Source organism: Heliangelus exortis, chromosome 4, assembly GCF_036169615.1.
Source record: "Heliangelus exortis chromosome 4, bHelExo1.hap1, whole genome shotgun sequence".
NCBI lineage: Eukaryota > Metazoa > Chordata > Aves > Apodiformes > Trochilidae > Heliangelus > Heliangelus exortis.
The window spans coordinates 30,738,560-30,757,116 of NC_092425.1; the positions used below are offsets into that span (position 1 = coordinate 30,738,560).

Sequence of the window (18,557 nt, forward strand, 5' to 3'; positions counted from 1 at the left end):
ATTCATAAGATAATTCTAACACTAAATAACACTGCTTCTAGAAGCGTTCTTTCTCTCACTGTAAAGAAGTCATGGATAATTACTGTACAATGGCCTCTTTTTCCAGTTTGATAATAGCTGTATGGCTCACAGCTCCCTTTCGTGTATTTCTGGTGTCAATATACTGAAAGAGCAGGAACTTGGCAAAAGCTATACTAATGTTCTCTTAAATCTGCTCTGTAGGCAAGGCAAAACCATTATTTATATTAGCAACCTCTAATAAAGGATGGCAGCTGTTACATGTGTGGATATCCTGGAGTTAATGTTGAACCCTCCTTGCCTGCTGATGTGGAGGGAGTATTGACTTTCCTTACCACAGCCTGCCCTTGCTGTGGTGTTTAGTGTACTGCAGCTGAAGCATTTTTGGCTTAAGAGTATGCCTGGTCTTTCCAAGACTAGTGGGCAGACCTTTTTAATTAAAGTTATAAAATCTATTATTTTAAATTTTAGTATTTAGTATTGAAAGAGAAAAGTGGCCTTTCTTTTCTTTTACAAAGCACAGCTATTAAGACCTCTGTTTCTCTGTTATTCTGCTCTCTTCTTTGTGGCTCAGGTTTCTCTTTCCCTAATTTACAGGTCCATTATATTGTTTAATTAGTAACTTCCTTCTATCTTAAGGCTATTTGTCTTTGTAATACTTTAAAATTGCTATACTTTGTGAAGCTGTCAGTTGTGCATCACTGGCCTCAGTACTATAACCTGATCTCATCGTTTATGGCAATACCAAGTTTCTCCTCTACATTATAGTGTACTAATTATTACTTCTAACATCTTATTGAGCAAGGGGGTGGGTGGAGGGTCCACTCTTCTTCATATAGACTACAGTAATTTAGACAAGTACCATGGGCAGCCACAGAATTACCTGTGTGATGAGAGTTTGGGCCCAGGTAACAAATTCCTGTCTCTTTTCCCAAATAACTTTGCTAAGATAGAGCTTAAGTCAGTCCAAAAATTGTATCCCATGCCCATAGCATCCAACTGTGACACATCAGGGAGAGCTGCACGTTGACTGTAAAGAATTTACAGATGCTAGTATACCATAAGCCATGCTTTTATTTCTGTTTGAGCTTAGTACAAGACATCATGGATTTCACATTTCATTTATGGTGCATTCACCTCTCTGCACTCAGATCTAGCAGGCAGAACAGGTCTCGAGGGGCAGGTAACCAGACCCACCAAGCACAACCAGACCCTTACACCGGGTATTTACCTGTCCTTTCATGCCAGGATGATCCCTGTGGAGCAGAAGCACAGTACACAACAGCAGCAGCAGCTCTGCATACCAAATACCACAGAAGCACCTGTGCAACTCAGTGGGGTTTGTTACAGCTGTGCACCCAAACTAGGGGTGACTCTATTTCTGCTGTTACGGTGATTTTGATTTTTCCATATGATTTAAACTACATTGAGTATGTAAGGTTGTCTTGACAGAAAGGGCTGTTTTCTTCAGCTTGACACCTTGTTTACCACTTTGAGACATGCAGACACCTGAAAAACACTAGCTAGTAGAGCTTATTTTCTTAAGATGCAGGTAAGAGATACCATTTCTTAAAAGAGTATAACCCAATACTTTCTCAGGTGTGGTTCAAGATAGCCCTAATATGGTACTTTTTCATGTACACTATCTTTACAATTCCTCTGCTTCCCAGAGCCTCTGTGAACTTGTGTCACATAAGACACCAAGAGACACCAAAATATCAGTACCTTTCAAATTACCTGCTATTAGCATCTTCACAAGTACCTACCTACAGCAATACTCATGGTAGTATCAAATCTGTTTACTCAAATATGTCCTTTTTTTGTTTTCAGCTTACTCTTCTTCACCTCAGTTCCACCTCAGTTCTATCTTCTGATTGTTTTGCTGAACAACACAAGTACTATGGCAGTTGTAGCCTTGCCAGGGGGAATTAGGTAAAATATTGTAGTGTTTCAGAGAGAGAAAAGTGTTCTGGACAGATAGTAAATTTATTCATACATCCACCATCTGGTCTTCTGCATTTCTGGAACTGAGTATGATCATATGCTGAAAAAAAGGATCCTAAGAACTGGCTTGCTTTAACTAGGTTCACTTTCTCATTTTCAGATGGCTTTTGTCTTTCTTTTTTCAACCAAATTCTTCAAGAAGAATTCACCTAAGTGTAAGGCAAAAAAAGCACCAAATTATTTGTAGGTATGTCAGTGAAATAATGGAAAACAATACATATTCTCATTTAAAGTGAATATTCTATTCTACAACTATTCTTACAAGTATTTTACAGTAATTAAATTCTATTTAACAGCATGTTCAATATATACAGCAGGGATGAAAACAAAACAAAAGCAAAAATACCAACAAACCCCCTAACCCAACAAATCCCTCCACCCCTGAAATCCTGATTTCTCCTCATGCCCACTTTTGTGGAATAGCTCTACTTTTTTGTGATTTCCAACAGGCAGAAGTGGAGTGGTTTAATTAAAAATTAATTCCTATCTCATAAAGTATCAGCAACTGGTAGTGAAACCAATAAATCTCATTTGAGCTAACATTAAAGCAGTCTGAGAAGCAAGGTGCCCAGACAAGCCTTCCCTGTTCCCTCCTCAGGAAAAGCAGGATGTTGGACCTACACAACAGTTCCTCTGTATCAGCTGCTATTAATACCCTGTGTTTTGTCAGAAAAAAGCATTGCTGTAAATATATCTATTGGTAAGGCACTGAAATAAATTCTGCCTAAAGCAACCAAATGATACCACAAACAAAAAAGGATCCCATTAAACCCTAAAGTGTCCAAGAGGCAGAATGTAAAGGGAAACTCCAAACTGAGTACACTTTACCCAGCCTCACACATATACAGTATGAACTAGGTTTGGCCAAAAACCAGATTAAGCAGCACAAGAATCATACAAACATGAATTACTGTCATACTGATGCACTTAGATGACATTTAGATTTACTGGAAGACAGTAAGTGTAAACAATAATTTAAAAAAGGATAATTATATGAAATGTCCTTGAGCTAAGGTGATCTTTGTAGCATATTACTTCACATTTTATTAAAATATTATCTGCTAAAAGATCCGATGCTTTTCAGTAATTTACCTGCTTTATAGGAGGAGCGCACCAAAGGCCCACTAGCAGTGTAATGGAATCCAAGATCATTTCCTACTTTTTCCCAGTACTTAAATTTTTCAGGAGTTATGTACTCCTCAACCTGAGTGTAAAGAATTCATTTAGATCAGATATTAACACAAAGGAAATGGCTATAGCTAGCATGTAGTGACATGAAAAACAGTTATACTATAGGTTTAAAATTTTACAGTTCAAAACTTTCAGCAGCCAAGTCATAAATGGAATTTTCTCTCTGCTTTCTACCAAAAGAATACACTTTATTTGCTGTACATGTTTAGCTGAAAAGTTTCAAATTTAATTTCTAGTTGTTACTAGAACAACTTCTCCACATCACTAGAACAACTTCATCTTCTTCACTCCGTTTTTGAATGGCCCTTTCAAGCAAACCTTTCTTTCGTCTACAGGAGTGGGAAAAAAAAATCCCAACAATAGTCCCACAAATCTCTTCACTAACAGTTATTTCAGAGAAACACGGTAACAGGACAGAGACTCAAGGTCTGGACAGATTACAGAAGGAGAAAATGGTAACGTGGCACCAGTGATAGTGGCACCATTAGAGGACAGCCTGAGACAGTGAAGGGGAGCTGTCCTGAGCCATCATGTTTGAGACATACACTGAGACTCTTGTTTTCCAGAATCATGCCTCAGCCCCAGCTGTCCCTCCAGCTGATAGTAGCAAGTAGCAGTAGAAAGTCTGCAGAAGACTGAAGGGATTAGATGGCTGAGGCAATTTTTAGTGAAGAGTCCATAACAAGACTCCTAGGGTTAGGGTCCCAATGCTAGGAGTCCATAACAGGACTCTTAATATATCAAGTTAAACAGCAGATCAGATCTCGTAACAGCAGGGTTATCATCTCAAAACAGATCAGGTTAAACAAGGAAGGAAATTCTTCCCAGTAAGGATGCTTATTGAGCCTCAGTTTAGAAAGAAGACACTTGACAGTGCAAGATGCAGACTGTAAAGCTGCCTGACAATAAAAGGCCTTTTTACCTTTAGGTGCCGTTTTGTTGGCTGCATGTACTGTCCCAGGGTCAAACAATCTACCTCTGCTTCCCGCAGCACTGCAAAAACAACATTCTTTATTATTGGCAGAAGGATCTCGAGGGATTGTCAGTAATTACAAAACACCCTCCTTCCAAGGAGAAGAAAGGTCACTTCCCAGCACCCTGCAGGGGCTACATTCTGATCTCCAGCAGAGAACTTACAGCCTGCATGAGCAGTAGTCAGGTAACCTTGTTCTGAGCTGTGCTTCTGCAAGCCCTGAGCTACCTGGTTTAAAGCTGGAGAAACCACCAGTGCACAGCACTCACTGCAGTCAGGTGTCTCACTGCAGAGACAACAAGCTCTTGTCTTCTATCTTACTGCTTTCCAGTGGCTCTTTAGGTCAGAGCCTTCATTTGACAAAAAAGAGATGTATCCACATACACTTGGCAACTCTCCTCTCTGCTGAGAGACTGAAAAGATGCAGTTCTGAAGAGCAATAGATCAGGGGAAATTCTCTGCATCTTGTGCCAGTTTTATACAGTTAGGATGTATGTTTGTCTTAATGCCTGCAAAATCTCCTAAACCTAGTCTGCTAACATTTGAGTGTATATAGTAGAATCAATATACAGCAAGCAAGGTCAGGCAGTCTACTTACAGTGGGAAATCCTGACAGACTGCTTGCCTGAAGAATTATGTTCGCTGCAGCTAATGGGGTGTTCTGAACAAAGGAATGGCTGAGGAATCAGATTTTGCATTAACACATTTTCTGACTACTTGGGCTGATTGCCCCAAGTCAAAGAGGAAGAAAAGAGAGTGGTTTGATTCCTGTATTACATTCCCTGTTACCCCAGAAGCTGTGTTTAGATTGATATGGTTCTATAAGAAACTATTCATTATCAGCACATTTACAAGTTCTTTAACTCACACGCAGAGGAGGGAAAGGGACCAAAATTAGAGCAACTGAGTGAATGTGGTGGGCAACAGTTTGTCTCTGGATACACCCATACTTTTTTCTGAAAACAAACAGCACTAGATCTGAAATTTCGTATTCTTGTGGCTAGGAAATGTCAGGCAGGAAGACTGGTAAAAATCACGATTTGTAATTTTATGGTCCAGACTGTGGGACACTTGCAGAAGAACTAGACTGTATCACTGCATTCTAAATATGGATTGATGTATACAAAAAAAAAGTACTGGGTAGACATTCTTCCAGGATATGGGAGAAATGCCATAGGATTTCTGAATTTCCTCTTACAAGTGCATTGCATCCACTTACCCCTGCGAACATTTTTCCTCTTAAAAATACATTTAAATGGAAATATAAGAACATGCTACAGCTCCATGTATAACAACTTTTTTACATCTAAGTAAGCAAACCCAAATTATTTTAAACAATAAGATCTGCTATTTCTAAAAAGAAATGCACAATAAGGCAACTATGTTGCAAGCCCATTATTTAAGAACTGCAAAGGTAACAACAGTCACACAAAGATATTCATAACTTCCATAACAATCAAAAGGTCCTGGACTTTCCCATCAAATTGTGTCTGAAAATCTAAAAGTCATACAAAAGTAAAATATTTCTGAAGTACAAGCTTTTTTAACCGATCAAGTTTGGCTTTTTTTCCATAAAACTCCTAAAACATTTCTGGTACCAGCAAACTGATCTGCATGAAGAGACAAAGACTCTCACAACTATCTTCCAACACAATAAAACTTCACACCCGTGAATTCTGCCATGTATTTCAACACCAACTTACATTTCATTGTGGAATATACTTGTTCATCTGTCTCGCCCAACCCCAGCATGATGGAGGTTTTAGAGATGACTCTGGGCTGGACCTTTTTGGCGTGTTTCAGCACACGTATGGATTGCTCAAAGTTGGCGCGGGGGTCACGGACCTTCCTTTTCACATTTTCAGCACAAGGGGAGAAACAAAACAAACCACATGACAGAGTGCTCAGGAGTTCAGAGCTGTCGAGAACGGTGCGTTGTTTCTACAGAGCCAAAACGGACCCGTAGTGGCTTTAGTGGTGCGGTTCGACACTCTATGAAAACGCCCGATCCAGACTCGGTTTCAGTACCAGAGCCGGGCTCCCCGCAAAGCCGCAATACACGGCGGGGCGCCCCGGACCCTGGCAGGTGGTACCGACACAGCGCCCGCGCCGGGTTAGGTCGGACCGGGTCGGGTCGGGTCCCGGTCGAGGCGCGGGCGCCCTCTGCCGGCGGGCGGTTCGGCGGGCGGTTCGGCGCGCGGGGCAGGCTGGGAGCGGTTCCGGCCATTTCGCTCCGCGCCTCAGGGCCCCGCCTGCCGCCCGGCCCGGCCCAGCTTCTAGGCGGGTCTCAATAAATGCCTCCTGTCCCAGAAAACCCTTCCGTGTTTACACGCCGGACACCCCGCCGTTCCGTACCTCTGCAGTTCGGGCACCGTCTCCACGTTGTGGGCATAGACATCCAGTCCTGACAGAGCCACTTTCTCCACAGCTTTCAGGTCCCCCCGAAAATCGGGAGTTAGGCATTCCACCAGAATTTTTGAATTCCTGCAAAAGGAGATATTAAAAAATGAACGCATCTGTGGGATTTGTGTCACTGTTGCTAAAAAAGAAGAACCTCAATATAGCAAAAAAGCCCCAAACATGACTAAGTAAATGACGCTGTGATAAGCAAAGTAAATTCGGGATGCACTTCTAAAACAACAGATTTCTGCAAATCCCTGTAGTGCAATTCAAACAAGCATCATGTGTTCAATTTCTGATTTTACTAATGTGAGCTGAAACAGAATGAAAGCCAAATAATAAATATAAAAGCTCTTCCACCAGTCTCCTCAGCAATCACATTCACTATTCATCAATCTGTCTTTGTTGCAAGTTAACTTCACAGAAGTTTAATATCATTGCTCCAAAATACAGAGGAGTTACAATCCTGCCTACTTGGACAAGAAGTTCTTGCCAGGAACCAGATGTCAGCTCCAAAAAGCAGGCAGGGAAACCTGCAGGAACCCGTTGGGTCCTCAGGTAGTGGGTAAAGCCTCAGATGAGGTTATGCAAACAAAATCAGCAGGAAGATAAGTGTGCTATTTATTGAGTGGCACAGGGCACTGGTGCAGAGTGGAGAAGGCATGGCTAGGGAAGGCAGGAAGGTACAGTCACAGATGAAGAAAACACCCACAGTGGGAAAATTCAAAGCAGATTGATCACTGATGAAAGAGAAACCTGGCTCCTGCCATCCTGTGGTGACACCATTATCTAAACCAACTGTGAGCTTCAAGAATTAACATAGCTCAGAAGTATGTGCTCATTTCCTGGTAAGCCAGCCACATGGTTCAAGAAATAATCCAGTGCTTAGCTTTAAATAAGCCTGGGCTATTGGAAATGCAACCAAAATCAAAATACTCTGGGGACATCATAGAAAAAGATGAAAACTTCAAAAAAAGGAACACAGACAGGCTAAAGGCAGATTTTTGTATTTGCATCGTCCCTGGAATAATCCATCTGAAAGTATTTTTGACCTATGTGCCCACATTTTAAAGTTGTAATAATAATAATAGCAATACTTTAAAAATATACCTTTCTTTCAGATGAGAGACTGTCTTTGCAAAGTGTTCTGCTCCACCATCAGGCATATCTAGAAGCATTTCAATCATTCAGTTAACCTTTATGTTCAAGAAACGTATTTACTTATTAGCAAAGCCACAAACTCCTGCAGAGTCAAATTTAAATGCAAACAAATAAAGCAGTTGTTAGTCAAACCCCTGTCATACTGCTCACGTCAAAGGTTTACAACAGATATTCTACCAAGCCTTATCTGCACAAAGTCTGATTGTTTAGGGCAGACTACAAATGTTTACTCTGAATTTACCTGTCTCTAGGTTCACTGTCAGCCTGAGCAAAGAATGGCTTTATCTATTTCTGGTTTTGGTGTGAGAAAAACAGTCCTACAAAAATTGAAATATATATTATTGCTCTTATACTGTAAGCCACTTTGAAGCTACTGCTATTCCCATCAAAGTACACTGAACAGTCTTTACAACTGCTTTCCCCACCTGCATGATGCCACCACAAAGCAGCCTTAGAAAAAAAAAGCAACGTTCAGATTTCTTAAGTATAATTTATTGCAGGTTTAATGTTTGGAAGGAAAGTCTCTCATGGTATTATATATATTCATGGAGTTTGGGGTTTTTTTGCTGATTAAAATAATAGAACATAGTGCATATGTATGTATTTGGGGGGAGAAAATGTTAAAATATTTAATAAAATGCTGTTATCTTTAATGCTAATTCTTTTATGTTTCACCAGACAGAGAAATACTAGGAATATGCAGAAACTGTTTAGCACTGCTGACTCCTCTAAAATAGCAATCATAGAATCATAGAATCATAGAATCCTAGGGGTTGGAAGGGACCTCGAAAGATCATCTAGTCCAACCCCCCCTGCCAGAGCAGGGCCCCCTAGAGTACATCCCCTAGGAACGTGTCCAGGCGGGTTTTGAATGTCTCCAGTGAAGGAGACTCCACAACCCCCCTGGGCAGCCTGTTCCAGGGCTCTGTCACCCTTACAGTAAAAAAATTTTTCCGGATATTCAACCTGAACCTCCTATGCTCCAATTTACACCCATGACCAATGTTTATCAAGGTCTGTGTCTACCCCACATAAGGCACAGGAGAGCTTAGAAAGCCAGGAGAGACAACGCACTGACCGTCTCTGTCGACAGATGTCAACACAACATAATCCAGGCCCCACTCAGCTATGGCCTTTGCTGTGTTGTAAGGCTCCTCAGGATCCAGTGGAGGTGGATTCTTTGCTGTCTTTACTGAACAAAATCTGCAACCTCTAGTGCACGTGTCACCCATCAGCTACAATAAGGAAGATGTTTCTTTATATTGTACATACTGATATTGCTAAGAAACAGCTGCATAAGCTAGATCAGATAAATCCCAATAGTAAACAAAACCATGATTTACTTCACATTTCTTGTAATACACCCACACCACCACAGTAGAGATCCACTACAAACAGCTCAGACATTAATAGAGCACTTCAGGAATGGTTAAAGGCTTTACCATAATAGTAGCTGTAGCTGTAGCATATTCACCACCTCCCCAGCATTCTCCAATGTTGGGACAACGTGCTTCCTCACATACCTGAAGGTAAAAGATAGTCATGTACCTGACTTTTTTGCATGTACCTTTTGTTTTTATTATTATACTAAAAAACAATTTCAGTAATAGCTACAAACACAACATAATTCCCTCTGTGATGAGGAGATTAACAGAGTAAAGGGAAAGAGTTCTCCATGCATACCCACTGCTTTTTACCACCTGGAAGGTATATTTAAGGCACTTAAATTATTTCTATAATTTCTTTTTCATGCAAAACATGTATGTAACCCTAAAATTATGTGTGTTTCCATTAAAAATAGTCACTCATAGCATCTTCTGATCGTTTTGGTGATGCAAGTAGTAAACCCTAGTATTTAAAAATCACATCAGGAAAACCACAAAATACACTTTTGGGTTTGTCTTTATTTTTTATGGCTAAAATTCACCTCTGGCAATAAGGATCATCATTGGGGTTGGTTTCAGTTTCGAAGATCATGCAAGACATGATTTCTACCTGTTCTTCACCAAGAGATAATTTTGTAACTGTAAAAAAAAGCCTTATTTCTACAGAAAAACTTGGTCAGTATGAGATTTACCGTATGAAGATTTAAACTTCTCAAGGTGTTCTTTAGTTTATTGTAGTTCTTTCCCATGGGAATGCTAGTTTTCAGCCACGGAGGAAGATGCAGCCTGAATAATGTCATGCAAACACAAAGATTACTAAACTATTTACATGGTAAGTTTCCATTAATTTCATAGAACTGCTCTCATTTGTTTAAGATTGTGACTAGGAAAGGCTGCTTGAAAATTGAGGCAGCTCAGCAATCAATATTAGTATCATTCACAGCCATAACAGACTCCTCTGTTCCATGTCTGTGATCAAACCAACATGCAAGAGTAGGAGTTTGTTGTCATTTAAAGGTTTAAAACTTTACTGGTGGCATTTACCAGTGCCACACTGGAGACTGCAGCAGTTAAGGGCAGTATCTGTTACACAGCTATTACCAAGTCTTATAAAATAAGTAACTGGCAATATGAAGGTTTTAAGCATTTTTAAATTTAGCTTCATTTGTCAGTTTTACTTTACCAGTAGCATTATTTCAACACCAAAGTAAAGTACACTCATGTACTTATTTATATTAGAAATCTAATGCAGGGCATGGCACAGACACTTAAATGAGAAAATACCACCATGTCTTCATGTTTTGTCTCAAATTTGAAGTTAATAGTGGATTTGTTCTTTCTTGAAAAAATATTAAATTTTTAAGCCAGTATGACAATTAATAAAAAAACATTGTATACATTTCATTGTTAACTATAAAAATGCAAGATACTGCACAGAAACAACTACAGTTGTTAAAAATCACATTTACCTTTCTCCTTTCTGACGCTTTAAGTTGCCTTTATACTCAGCCCACGTGCTCTTGTCTGACAAATCTCCAGATACAAAGTCTTGCAGGTCTGGTCCATTTTGCAGAAACTCTTTTTTTTCCTCTGGCAAAGACCCTGATGTTGTGTACTGGTTACATGCATGGCTCCCAGACACCTAAGAGAAGCAACACTGTAATTTATTGCATCACAAATGTACCAGTATCATACACTAAATAAATGCTTCTACTTTTGGTTATTAATGTACACTTGGTAGAGTTTGTGTAAGGATTTTCCCAACTGCCTGTATTTTAAATATATAATGAATGCTCTTCATTTTAAGTAATGGGAAACAACCACAAAGCACGATCTCTTCCACACTATCCTCGCAACACACTCAGTTATATGGGGTTAAGATATAAATAACACTCTACGGAATAATCCGAGATTTCAGGGCTGAAAAGCAAGACGTCGAGACGATCAGCAGTTCGCTGCCGAACCCTTGGGCACGGAGCACCGGACCGGGCTCCCGGAGCGGGGTTTAAAGGGATGGAGCCCGGACCCCCTCACCCTCCCCTCCCGTAACTCCCCGGTCTGTGGGTGCCGGGGCACCCCACGTTCCCCATCCCCGCTGAGGGACGGGGACAGCCCTTCCCAGGGTCAGCCACCGCTCGTTAGGAGACGAGCTCAGCCACCGGCATGGCCCCGACCCCTCACCGGGGCACCGGTGCCTTCTGCCGGGCCGCACCGCCCACCCCGGTACGCTCCGCCGCCGGGCACCTCTCTGTGGCAGATAGCCCTGACCGGGCACCGACTCACCCGCCCTTGAGGCCCCAGGATCAGCCTCCGGGCGGCCGTGGCGGCGGTGGCGGCCCCGCAGGAGCGGCCCCGGGGCAGCAGCGACATGGCGGGGCCCGAACCGGATCGCCCGATCGATCCTCTCAACGCTCGCCCGCCCCGCCTGCCCGCCCCGCTCACCCGCATCGGGGCTCGGCTACGCTCGCCTCGCGGACGGGCTCCTCGGCGTGATGACGCCAGGGGGAGGCCGAGCGTCTACAAGTACGTGATGACGTCAGAAGCGTTCTCTTTCCGCTCGGCCTGCTGCGAGGTGAGGTTCGGGCCGGTGGCGGTATCCGGGACCATCCGGAACCATCCGCGGCGGGGAGACCCCGAGCGCCCCGCCCGGTCGCCCATGGCCTCCCGGGGCGGCGCCGGGCGCGGCCGCCGCTCCCTATCCCAATCCCTTCGGGAGGGACCCCCCCCCGGATGGCGCCATCCCTCCTTCCCGGTGGTTGTAGGCCCGGCGCTGCCGAGTTGGGCTCTGAGGCCGCCGCTGCGCTGGGGCCTGGGCGGGATGTGGCGGTGTTGGAAGCGGAGTCCGGCGTGACCGCAGCCCAGCGGTGGCGGAGAGGGGGGGCTTGGGGCGTCGGTTCGGCTCCGCGTAGTTGCGGGTTCCGGGGAGGAATGGAAAGGGCTCAAGCGAAGTGCGTTGCCGTGAGGGTGTGTAGCTCCTCTGTGGGTTGTCCTTTGCAGGATGAAGACCATTCTCAGCAACCAGACCGTTGACATCCCCGAGCAAGGTACGGCTGCCTGTCTCTGTCTGTCTGTCCGTCTGTCTGTCTGTGCGTTGGGAGCACGTTCCGTGGCGCTGACCCCGCAACCCCTTAACGCGCGTTTCTCTTTGATTTCCAGTCAGTGTTTCGCTGAAGGGCCGGACAGTCATTGTCAAGGGCCCCAGAGGAACCTTGAAAAGGGATTTTAACCACATCAATGTGGAGCTCTCCCTCCTGGGAAAGAAGCATAAGAAGGTGAGTTCTACGGAGGTCCTTTCTTTGCCCAGAGAGGGGAGGGTAGGTTTACCAAGAGCTTCTTAGTACTGAGGGACATAAAAGTCAAACGTTTAATTGCAGATGGGCTGTTTAATTTTTTGTTTATTTCTTCTGTTCCCTGAAAGAGACATATCTTGTGGAGCCCTGGGAAGTCTTGCAGTTCTGTCATGTAGAGGAGCAATTTGTTGATTGATTTCTGTTGTAGTTAGTCAGTTATTGGGAAAGGAGTTGATGATTGTATCCTGTGCTTCATAAATTGACCTAAATCTCTACATTCAGTATCCAGAACTGTTAAGTTACACTAGGAGAGCAGATGATCTCTAAAGATCTGTATAAGATTTTCATGTGACTTTAAAACCTACATAAAAAGGGAAGGAGTGGCTGATTTCAGCTACTTTTTGTCAAGTATTTAGGGTTTCTTCAAAACACTGGAGCCACATCACGTTTTGGTAAAATGTGGAGGGATCATAGACAGGAGACTGACTCAGAAACTTAAGTGTTTAGTATCTGATAGCACATCCTTCAGCTTGAGATGTCGGAGTATTTATCCCAGCTTCTCTGAAGATTTGTTAGTAATGAGACATGAAAAAAAAATATATTTAATGCGTCTGTGAGTCAGGAATTCACAGGCTTGAGCTAGGTGGGCCTTTAATAGTCATTACAAGAAGTAGTGTTTATGCCTTTGCTAGGTGGACTCTTAAATGTTTTATCTAAATTTTTCACTTTTAGTTTGTCAGAAGAACATAATTTTTAGTTTGGAAGTGTAGCTGAGAGCTTTGTTAATTGTACTTAAATTTCTTCTACGTAGCTGCGTGTTGACAAATGGTGGGGTAACAGAAAGGAGCTGGCAACAGTTCGCACGATTTGCAGCCATGTACAGAACATGATAAAGGGTGTTACACTGGTAAGTTTTGTTTTGAAATAGAGTAACAAGCCTTTTACATTTGTGTGAGCTTTCCAGAGCATACAAGATGTAGCTTTCCTTCTATCTTTTTTTCTTGCACTTGCTGTCAAATGAAATTCTGTCGTTGGAAGAAAGCGCGAGTGTCTCTTGGACTTGGTGTCTTCGTCTTGTTAAGGAACTATTTTCAATATATCTTGGGTTTAGATTTCTCCAGTAAGCTAAATGCATTTGGTTTACCCATTGGGCCTGTTCTGTTTTCAGTACCTAATGATGTCCTTTATCTCCCAGGGCTTCCGTTACAAGATGAGGTCGGTGTACGCTCACTTCCCAATCAATGTAGTTATACAGGAGAATGGGTCCCTTGTGGAAATCCGGAACTTCCTGGGAGAGAAGTACATCCGCAGAGTGCGTATGAGGCCAGGTGAGCAGATCTGGGGGTGGACTTCACTGTTTCTCACTGGGTTTCCTAAACTACTTTGTACTGCTGCTGTTACAAGAGGTGGTGAATGATGAAGCAGCATTTGCCAGTTTGAGTTTATGTATTCTTACAGTACCTTTGCCACTGTTCACATCTATGATTAATAATGTATAATAACTTGTAATTGTTTTTAGTAATGAAAGCAAGCTGACAACTAGCTCAAAAGTAGTTATTGTAACAAGAGTTACGAGGAGGCCAGTGTTTACTTTCATGATGGTGAGATCCCAGCAGTGTTCACAGTTGGTAGACTGCAGATGCTCAGTTCTGGAGCTGTGTTTCAGTTTAAAACATCTCACCTCACAAAGTACTTTTGGTCTCAAAAGTGTTCTTGTATTGTGAATTTCCTGACTGTTTAGGAGCACATGTGATAAATTTCAAAATTACTATCTTGGCTGTTGCTTTTACATCTGGCATACTTGTGAGTTTTAGCAAGATGTCTAGCAGAGTAGGCATTTGTTAGAGCATGGTGTATGTGAAAGGGAGGAGACAAGCCATGTCACAAACACAGTCACCTGTGGGAAAACCTTCCATGTTGATACTTCTGATAGTTCACTTCTGGTGAGGTATGGGTGAGGATGTTTAGTGTGACTGATGGTGTTTTGCAGTGGCTTTAGATTCAGCCTCTCAGACATATCCAAAACCACTGGTAGATACAGTGTGGGCTTAATTTATGTGGGTTTTGACTGATTTACTTCAAAGATACTGAAGTCTGGCTTAAAATCTTAACATCCATTCACTAAGATCAAACTTTGAGGATTCACTTGTGTAATGGAGTTCCAGTTAGACTCTTGAAGGTCCTAGTGTTTACTCCTTGTGAGTATTTGCAGTGTTGCTAGTATAAACATGGTGATTAACAATGTTAGGGAGCTTGTTTTTTTAATATGACCCATGGTTAGGGTTAATCCAGTTTTGTCTTAATGAGCATAAGAATGTGGAAAATGGCACCACCTAGCTGACAAAGCCGTGCTGGCAAAACCTCTGGTTTGTACATGGCATTGGTCATTAATGCTGCAATACAGTAACGTTACAGTAGGAGTATCACTTAGTTGCTTTGAATCCGGAGGATGTCTTGCAGTTACCTTTGTTTGCTGAAACTGAGAGAGGGCAATCTTGGGAGGGGTTTGAACTATTAACAAAGTCACAGAAGTTATTTATTGCCCAGAATACAATTTGCTGCATCTGTAAATTGGGAGAGGACATAAGTACTGCTTCTTTAGTACACTTGGTGTCTTCATCAGTGATAAAGATTGTATTTGTTTTCCTTTCTATAGGTGTGTCCTGTGCAGTATCTCAGGCCCAGAAAGATGAGCTGATCCTTGAAGGAAATGACATTGAATTGGTCTCTAACTCAGGTTTGTGATGTACATGTGTGAGCATATATAATGATACAACCATTTTTATCTGAAAATGTTAGCTCAGCAAACTCTCTCCTTTCTCAAAGTCTGCAATAAATGCCAGCTCAGTTTTATTTTTTTGTTCTGTAGTCATTGTGATTGTTTTTCATAGTCCTCAGACTTTTTCTAAACTTCAAGATACCTTTACATGTGCATGGAAGTGTTTGAACCTTTGAGTCAGTGTTGATGGGCTTCTTGGCACCAAACCTTTTCATCTTTCCAGTTGCATGACTGTGCAGTAATAAGCTGTGTATTGAGTTGCCAAGGTGGGCTCAGTGAAATGCATCTTGTTTTCATTATAACTGACAGGATTTCAGGTTGGTAATTCCCTTCTCCAATTGACAGTTTCATTTGTTAGATATAATACTGGAGATTAAACAAAGGCTTTGGTCCTCTTACTTTGTGCTAATGGTCTTGCTTTGCCTGCAGCTGCCTTGATCCAGCAGGCCACTACAGTCAAGAACAAGGATATCAGGAAATTCTTGGACGGTATCTATGTGTCTGAGAAAGGAACAGTGCAGCAGGCGGATGAGTAAAACTCAGAGGTTGGTGTCATTGTACACAGATACCCATGTAGAGATGGTTACTCAGTCTGGGGACTTGACAAAGTTTCTCCACTTTACCGAGGTGTTGGTTAAGCAGGATTCCATCTGGAATGCTGTTGTGCTCCTTAGAGGTGTCCTTAGAAGTATCATAAAATGTAACTTTTGTTGGGTCCCTTGCAGCAACTTCTCATCTTGCATCAGCTTTCCTAGCATGCTACTGTTCTGGGAAACACCTGACTCAAGTGCTGTGTTCTGCACTGTGTGCTAGTGATGGTGGTGGCTGAGAATTCAAAACAAACTGACATGGGAAAACAGGTTTACAGCTATTTGCAGGGAAGACTTTGGGTGCTGTTCCTCTTGGTTGGACACTGACTTAACTAGAAAAAGTGGTCAGTGCATAATTTCCTTATAAAGGTCTTCTGTGTAGCTTTGATGTAAATGCTTGTAATCAAAGGTCAGTTTAACAAGAACAACTATTTAACATTGTGTTCATAGATTTATTAATGGAGTTGTGTGCAAGGATTTTGGGATAATTTTACCGGCTAAAGGAATTTGATGCATTTCAGCTGTGTATGGTTCCATACATGGTACAAAAGAACTTGTGCAGAATGAGACAGGCAGGCTTTCACATAAACAGATGCTGTGTGCCTGTTGAACCTAAGCTTAAGACATGGTGCAAATATAGTTCCATGAAATAACTTTTTTAATCATCAGGCAGGTACCAGATAATTGCAGGCTACTGGAAAAGTACTTTCTGTTTCGAGTTCTTGAGAGAGAGATTAACATGATACCTTCATGTTAAACACTCATGAGCTGTTGTGTTTGCATCTTTAATCTTGTCTGAATAAAATTAAGCAATTCTTCAAGCTAATAACGTGTGTCTTGGTTAAAAGTGTCAGATTAATTGATTTGTTGTATGTCTATAAACTTTAGTTTCACATTTGCAGTGCAATTACCATTCTAAAGGCTTTTAACTTTTTATTTACAGATGACTGGATCCTGAACCAAACCACCATGAGACATTATATCAGCAAGTACCAGATAAAAGAATGTGGTACATAACCTGAACATCATGAGAAGTTTAATAAAGTAAAACCTATTTCATATCTTGGCCTTTTTTTTTTTTTCCAAAAAAAAAAAAAGCTTAACTGTGATTGTGTGAACCTGTTGAAGATCTTTGGGAGAAGCAGTTTGCCACAGGGTAGCACAAGGTAACATTAGGGCTGTGTACACATTGCTCACTGAGAACATTCAGTGGATAAAAAAGTCTGATGGTTTGGAAACCTCCTGCCAGTGGAGTGCAGAGCCAGCATGTAAGTCATGAAATGGTAGTTTTCAGTCATGCCATTAAGTAGCAAAAGCATTCTCACAGAAAGGAGAGCAGTGTTCTTTCACACTTCAGAACATCAAACCAATGGCTGCAAAAACTGATTTTCATATGCAGTTCCTGGAGAGGAGTTCAGACTTGTGATGACAGAATCTGAAGTAGACTAAAAATTGGAATAAGTGCAACCAAATTTTTAAGAGTTTAAACTGAGCACAGAGCTGGAAGTGGAGATCTGAAGATGTGAGGCCTTAGCTGTATTGCTCAATTAAGGAAACCAAGGACTTGACCTCAGAGTTCATTCAGACACACTGCTGAGTTTTACTCGCAGTAATTTGTGTCATGTGAAGATAGAGCTGGGTTTCACTTTGTTACTAATTTGCCATGCAGCAACATCCAGTGGGGACTTTGTGGTATTCTGGTCTATGGTAAAGCCCACGTTGCATCCAGTTTTGAGAAAAGATTCACAGAAAATGCTGAAGTGATGGAGAAACACAGCAAGTGGCTAAAGCTTCATGTTGAGGGGAGCATCTGCACACCTATAAAAATCAGAAAATCACCCAAAGCACCCACTTGAATGATTCTGCTGAGTTCAACAGTGGTGTGCAACACCAGTGTCTGAGTCTGGAGAAGTGGTGATGAACTTTACAGGCATGGCCTTTGTAGATAGCCTGCTTAATGTTTTTAAGCTGTGCCTTTCTTCTCTGAATTGTGTGGCTAAAAGAGTCTTCCCAAATTCTCTGCTCCTGCAGTGCACATGGAATTGAAGAGGGGTTTCCCTGTACAGGATTCAGTTTGATTCCCTGGTTCTGTGTGTGAGAACCAGTCAGTGGCTTGGTGTGATGGAAGGATGCACACACCTCCAACACCTCTGTTGCACAGGTAGAGCACATAATAGTGTAAAATGGTCCAGTCTCTCATTTTAGTACTTACCTTTTGAATTAATGAACTTACCTTTTGAATTAATGAAGTGATGTTGACTGGTACTTGAAATACAGTGGAGAAAGTTCTGTGCATTGATGAACCAAGGTTCAAGGCTGGGTAAAGTATTGGTAGTTTGGGATTTGGTTGATGGCACTTGTTCTCAAAGCAGCACTTCCTACAAAGTTTCTAGTAGTGTGCAAGTGGCCACTAAGGTTTAAATTATGGAAATAACTCACCTTGTGTTTGATGCTATCTTGTTTTCAGATGCAGTTAGAGAAGACAGTATTTATATGCCCTGTGTCTTCAGAAGCCCTGGGGTGAGACAGTGCATCTGTTTCAGGGACCCTAAGACTGAGATAACCAGATTCTGGTAGGAACAGGAGGTTTTGTTCTGTCTTGAAAATGGTACTAGCCATTGGAAAAATAATATTGTGAAGTGGAATAAGGCAGTAGGAATTTAACTGATGACTCCTTTTGCTCTTTCCATTTTTTGAAACAGCCTCTCCAGAGGTGCATGGTACCTGCCTGGGTAGGGATGATCTGCGCAAGTGATTTGATGCAAT

At 42.0% G+C, this 18,557-nt stretch overlaps 2 protein-coding genes across 4 annotated transcripts in view; one reads left to right on the forward strand and one right to left on the reverse strand.

Annotated features, from left to right (window-relative positions):
* Positions 1–1,074: 1,074 nt before the first annotated feature.
* On the reverse strand, positions 1,075–11,595 carry LIAS (lipoic acid synthetase). Of its 2 annotated transcripts, XM_071743737.1 has the most exons (11): positions 11,416–11,595; positions 10,602–10,774; positions 9,825–9,918; positions 9,190–9,270; positions 8,826–8,982; positions 7,697–7,754; positions 6,542–6,670; positions 5,890–6,035; positions 4,136–4,206; positions 3,115–3,226; positions 1,075–2,171 (listed from the first exon to the last, which is right to left on the reverse strand). In XM_071743737.1, the coding sequence occupies exons 1-11, from the start codon at positions 11,578–11,580 to the stop codon at positions 2,119–2,121; spliced, it is 1,239 nt and encodes a 412-aa protein (XP_071599838.1). In that variant the 5' UTR covers positions 11,581–11,595; the 3' UTR covers positions 1,075–2,118. The 2 variants fall into 2 exon arrangements, with proteins under 2 accessions (XP_071599838.1, XP_071599839.1); XM_071743738.1 differs by lacking the exon at positions 3,115–3,226.
* A 34-nt stretch (positions 11,596–11,629) lies between these two features.
* The window catches only part of RPL9 (ribosomal protein L9), a 388,416-nt gene continuing 381,488 nt past the window's right edge, over positions 11,630–18,557 (forward strand). Inside the window, exons 1-8 of one of the 2 annotated variants that reach the window (XM_071743743.1) lie at positions 11,631–11,704; positions 12,130–12,176; positions 12,289–12,404; positions 13,234–13,329; positions 13,618–13,750; positions 15,079–15,159; positions 15,631–15,746; positions 16,735–16,852. In XM_071743743.1, the coding sequence (XP_071599844.1) occupies positions 12,131–12,176; positions 12,289–12,404; positions 13,234–13,329; positions 13,618–13,750; positions 15,079–15,159; positions 15,631–15,737 (579 nt within the window). In that variant the 5' untranslated portion in view covers positions 11,631–11,704; position 12,130 and the 3' untranslated portion in view covers positions 15,738–15,746; positions 16,735–16,852. Of the gene's footprint in view, positions 11,705–12,129; positions 12,177–12,288; positions 12,405–13,233; positions 13,330–13,617; positions 13,751–15,078; positions 15,160–15,630; positions 15,747–16,734; positions 16,853–18,557 lie in introns of those variants that run through there. The other variant, XM_071743744.1, reaches the window with a different exon arrangement.

Excerpts from the sequence above, each read along its gene's own strand:
- LIAS (XM_071743737.1), bottom strand. The coding sequence starts at position 11,580 with ATGCGGGTGAGCGGGGCGGGCAGGCGGGGCGGGCGAGCGTTGAGAGGA. Across the intron at positions 9,271-9,824 it reads GAAGTTTAAATCTTCATACG|GTATGTGAGGAAGCACGTTG; the intron begins GTAAATCTCATA and ends TTTTACCTTCAG. Across the intron at positions 4,207-5,889 it reads AGTATATTCCACAATGAAAT|TGCTGCGGGAAGCAGAGGTA; the intron begins GTAAGTTGGTGT and ends TTGTTTTTGCAG.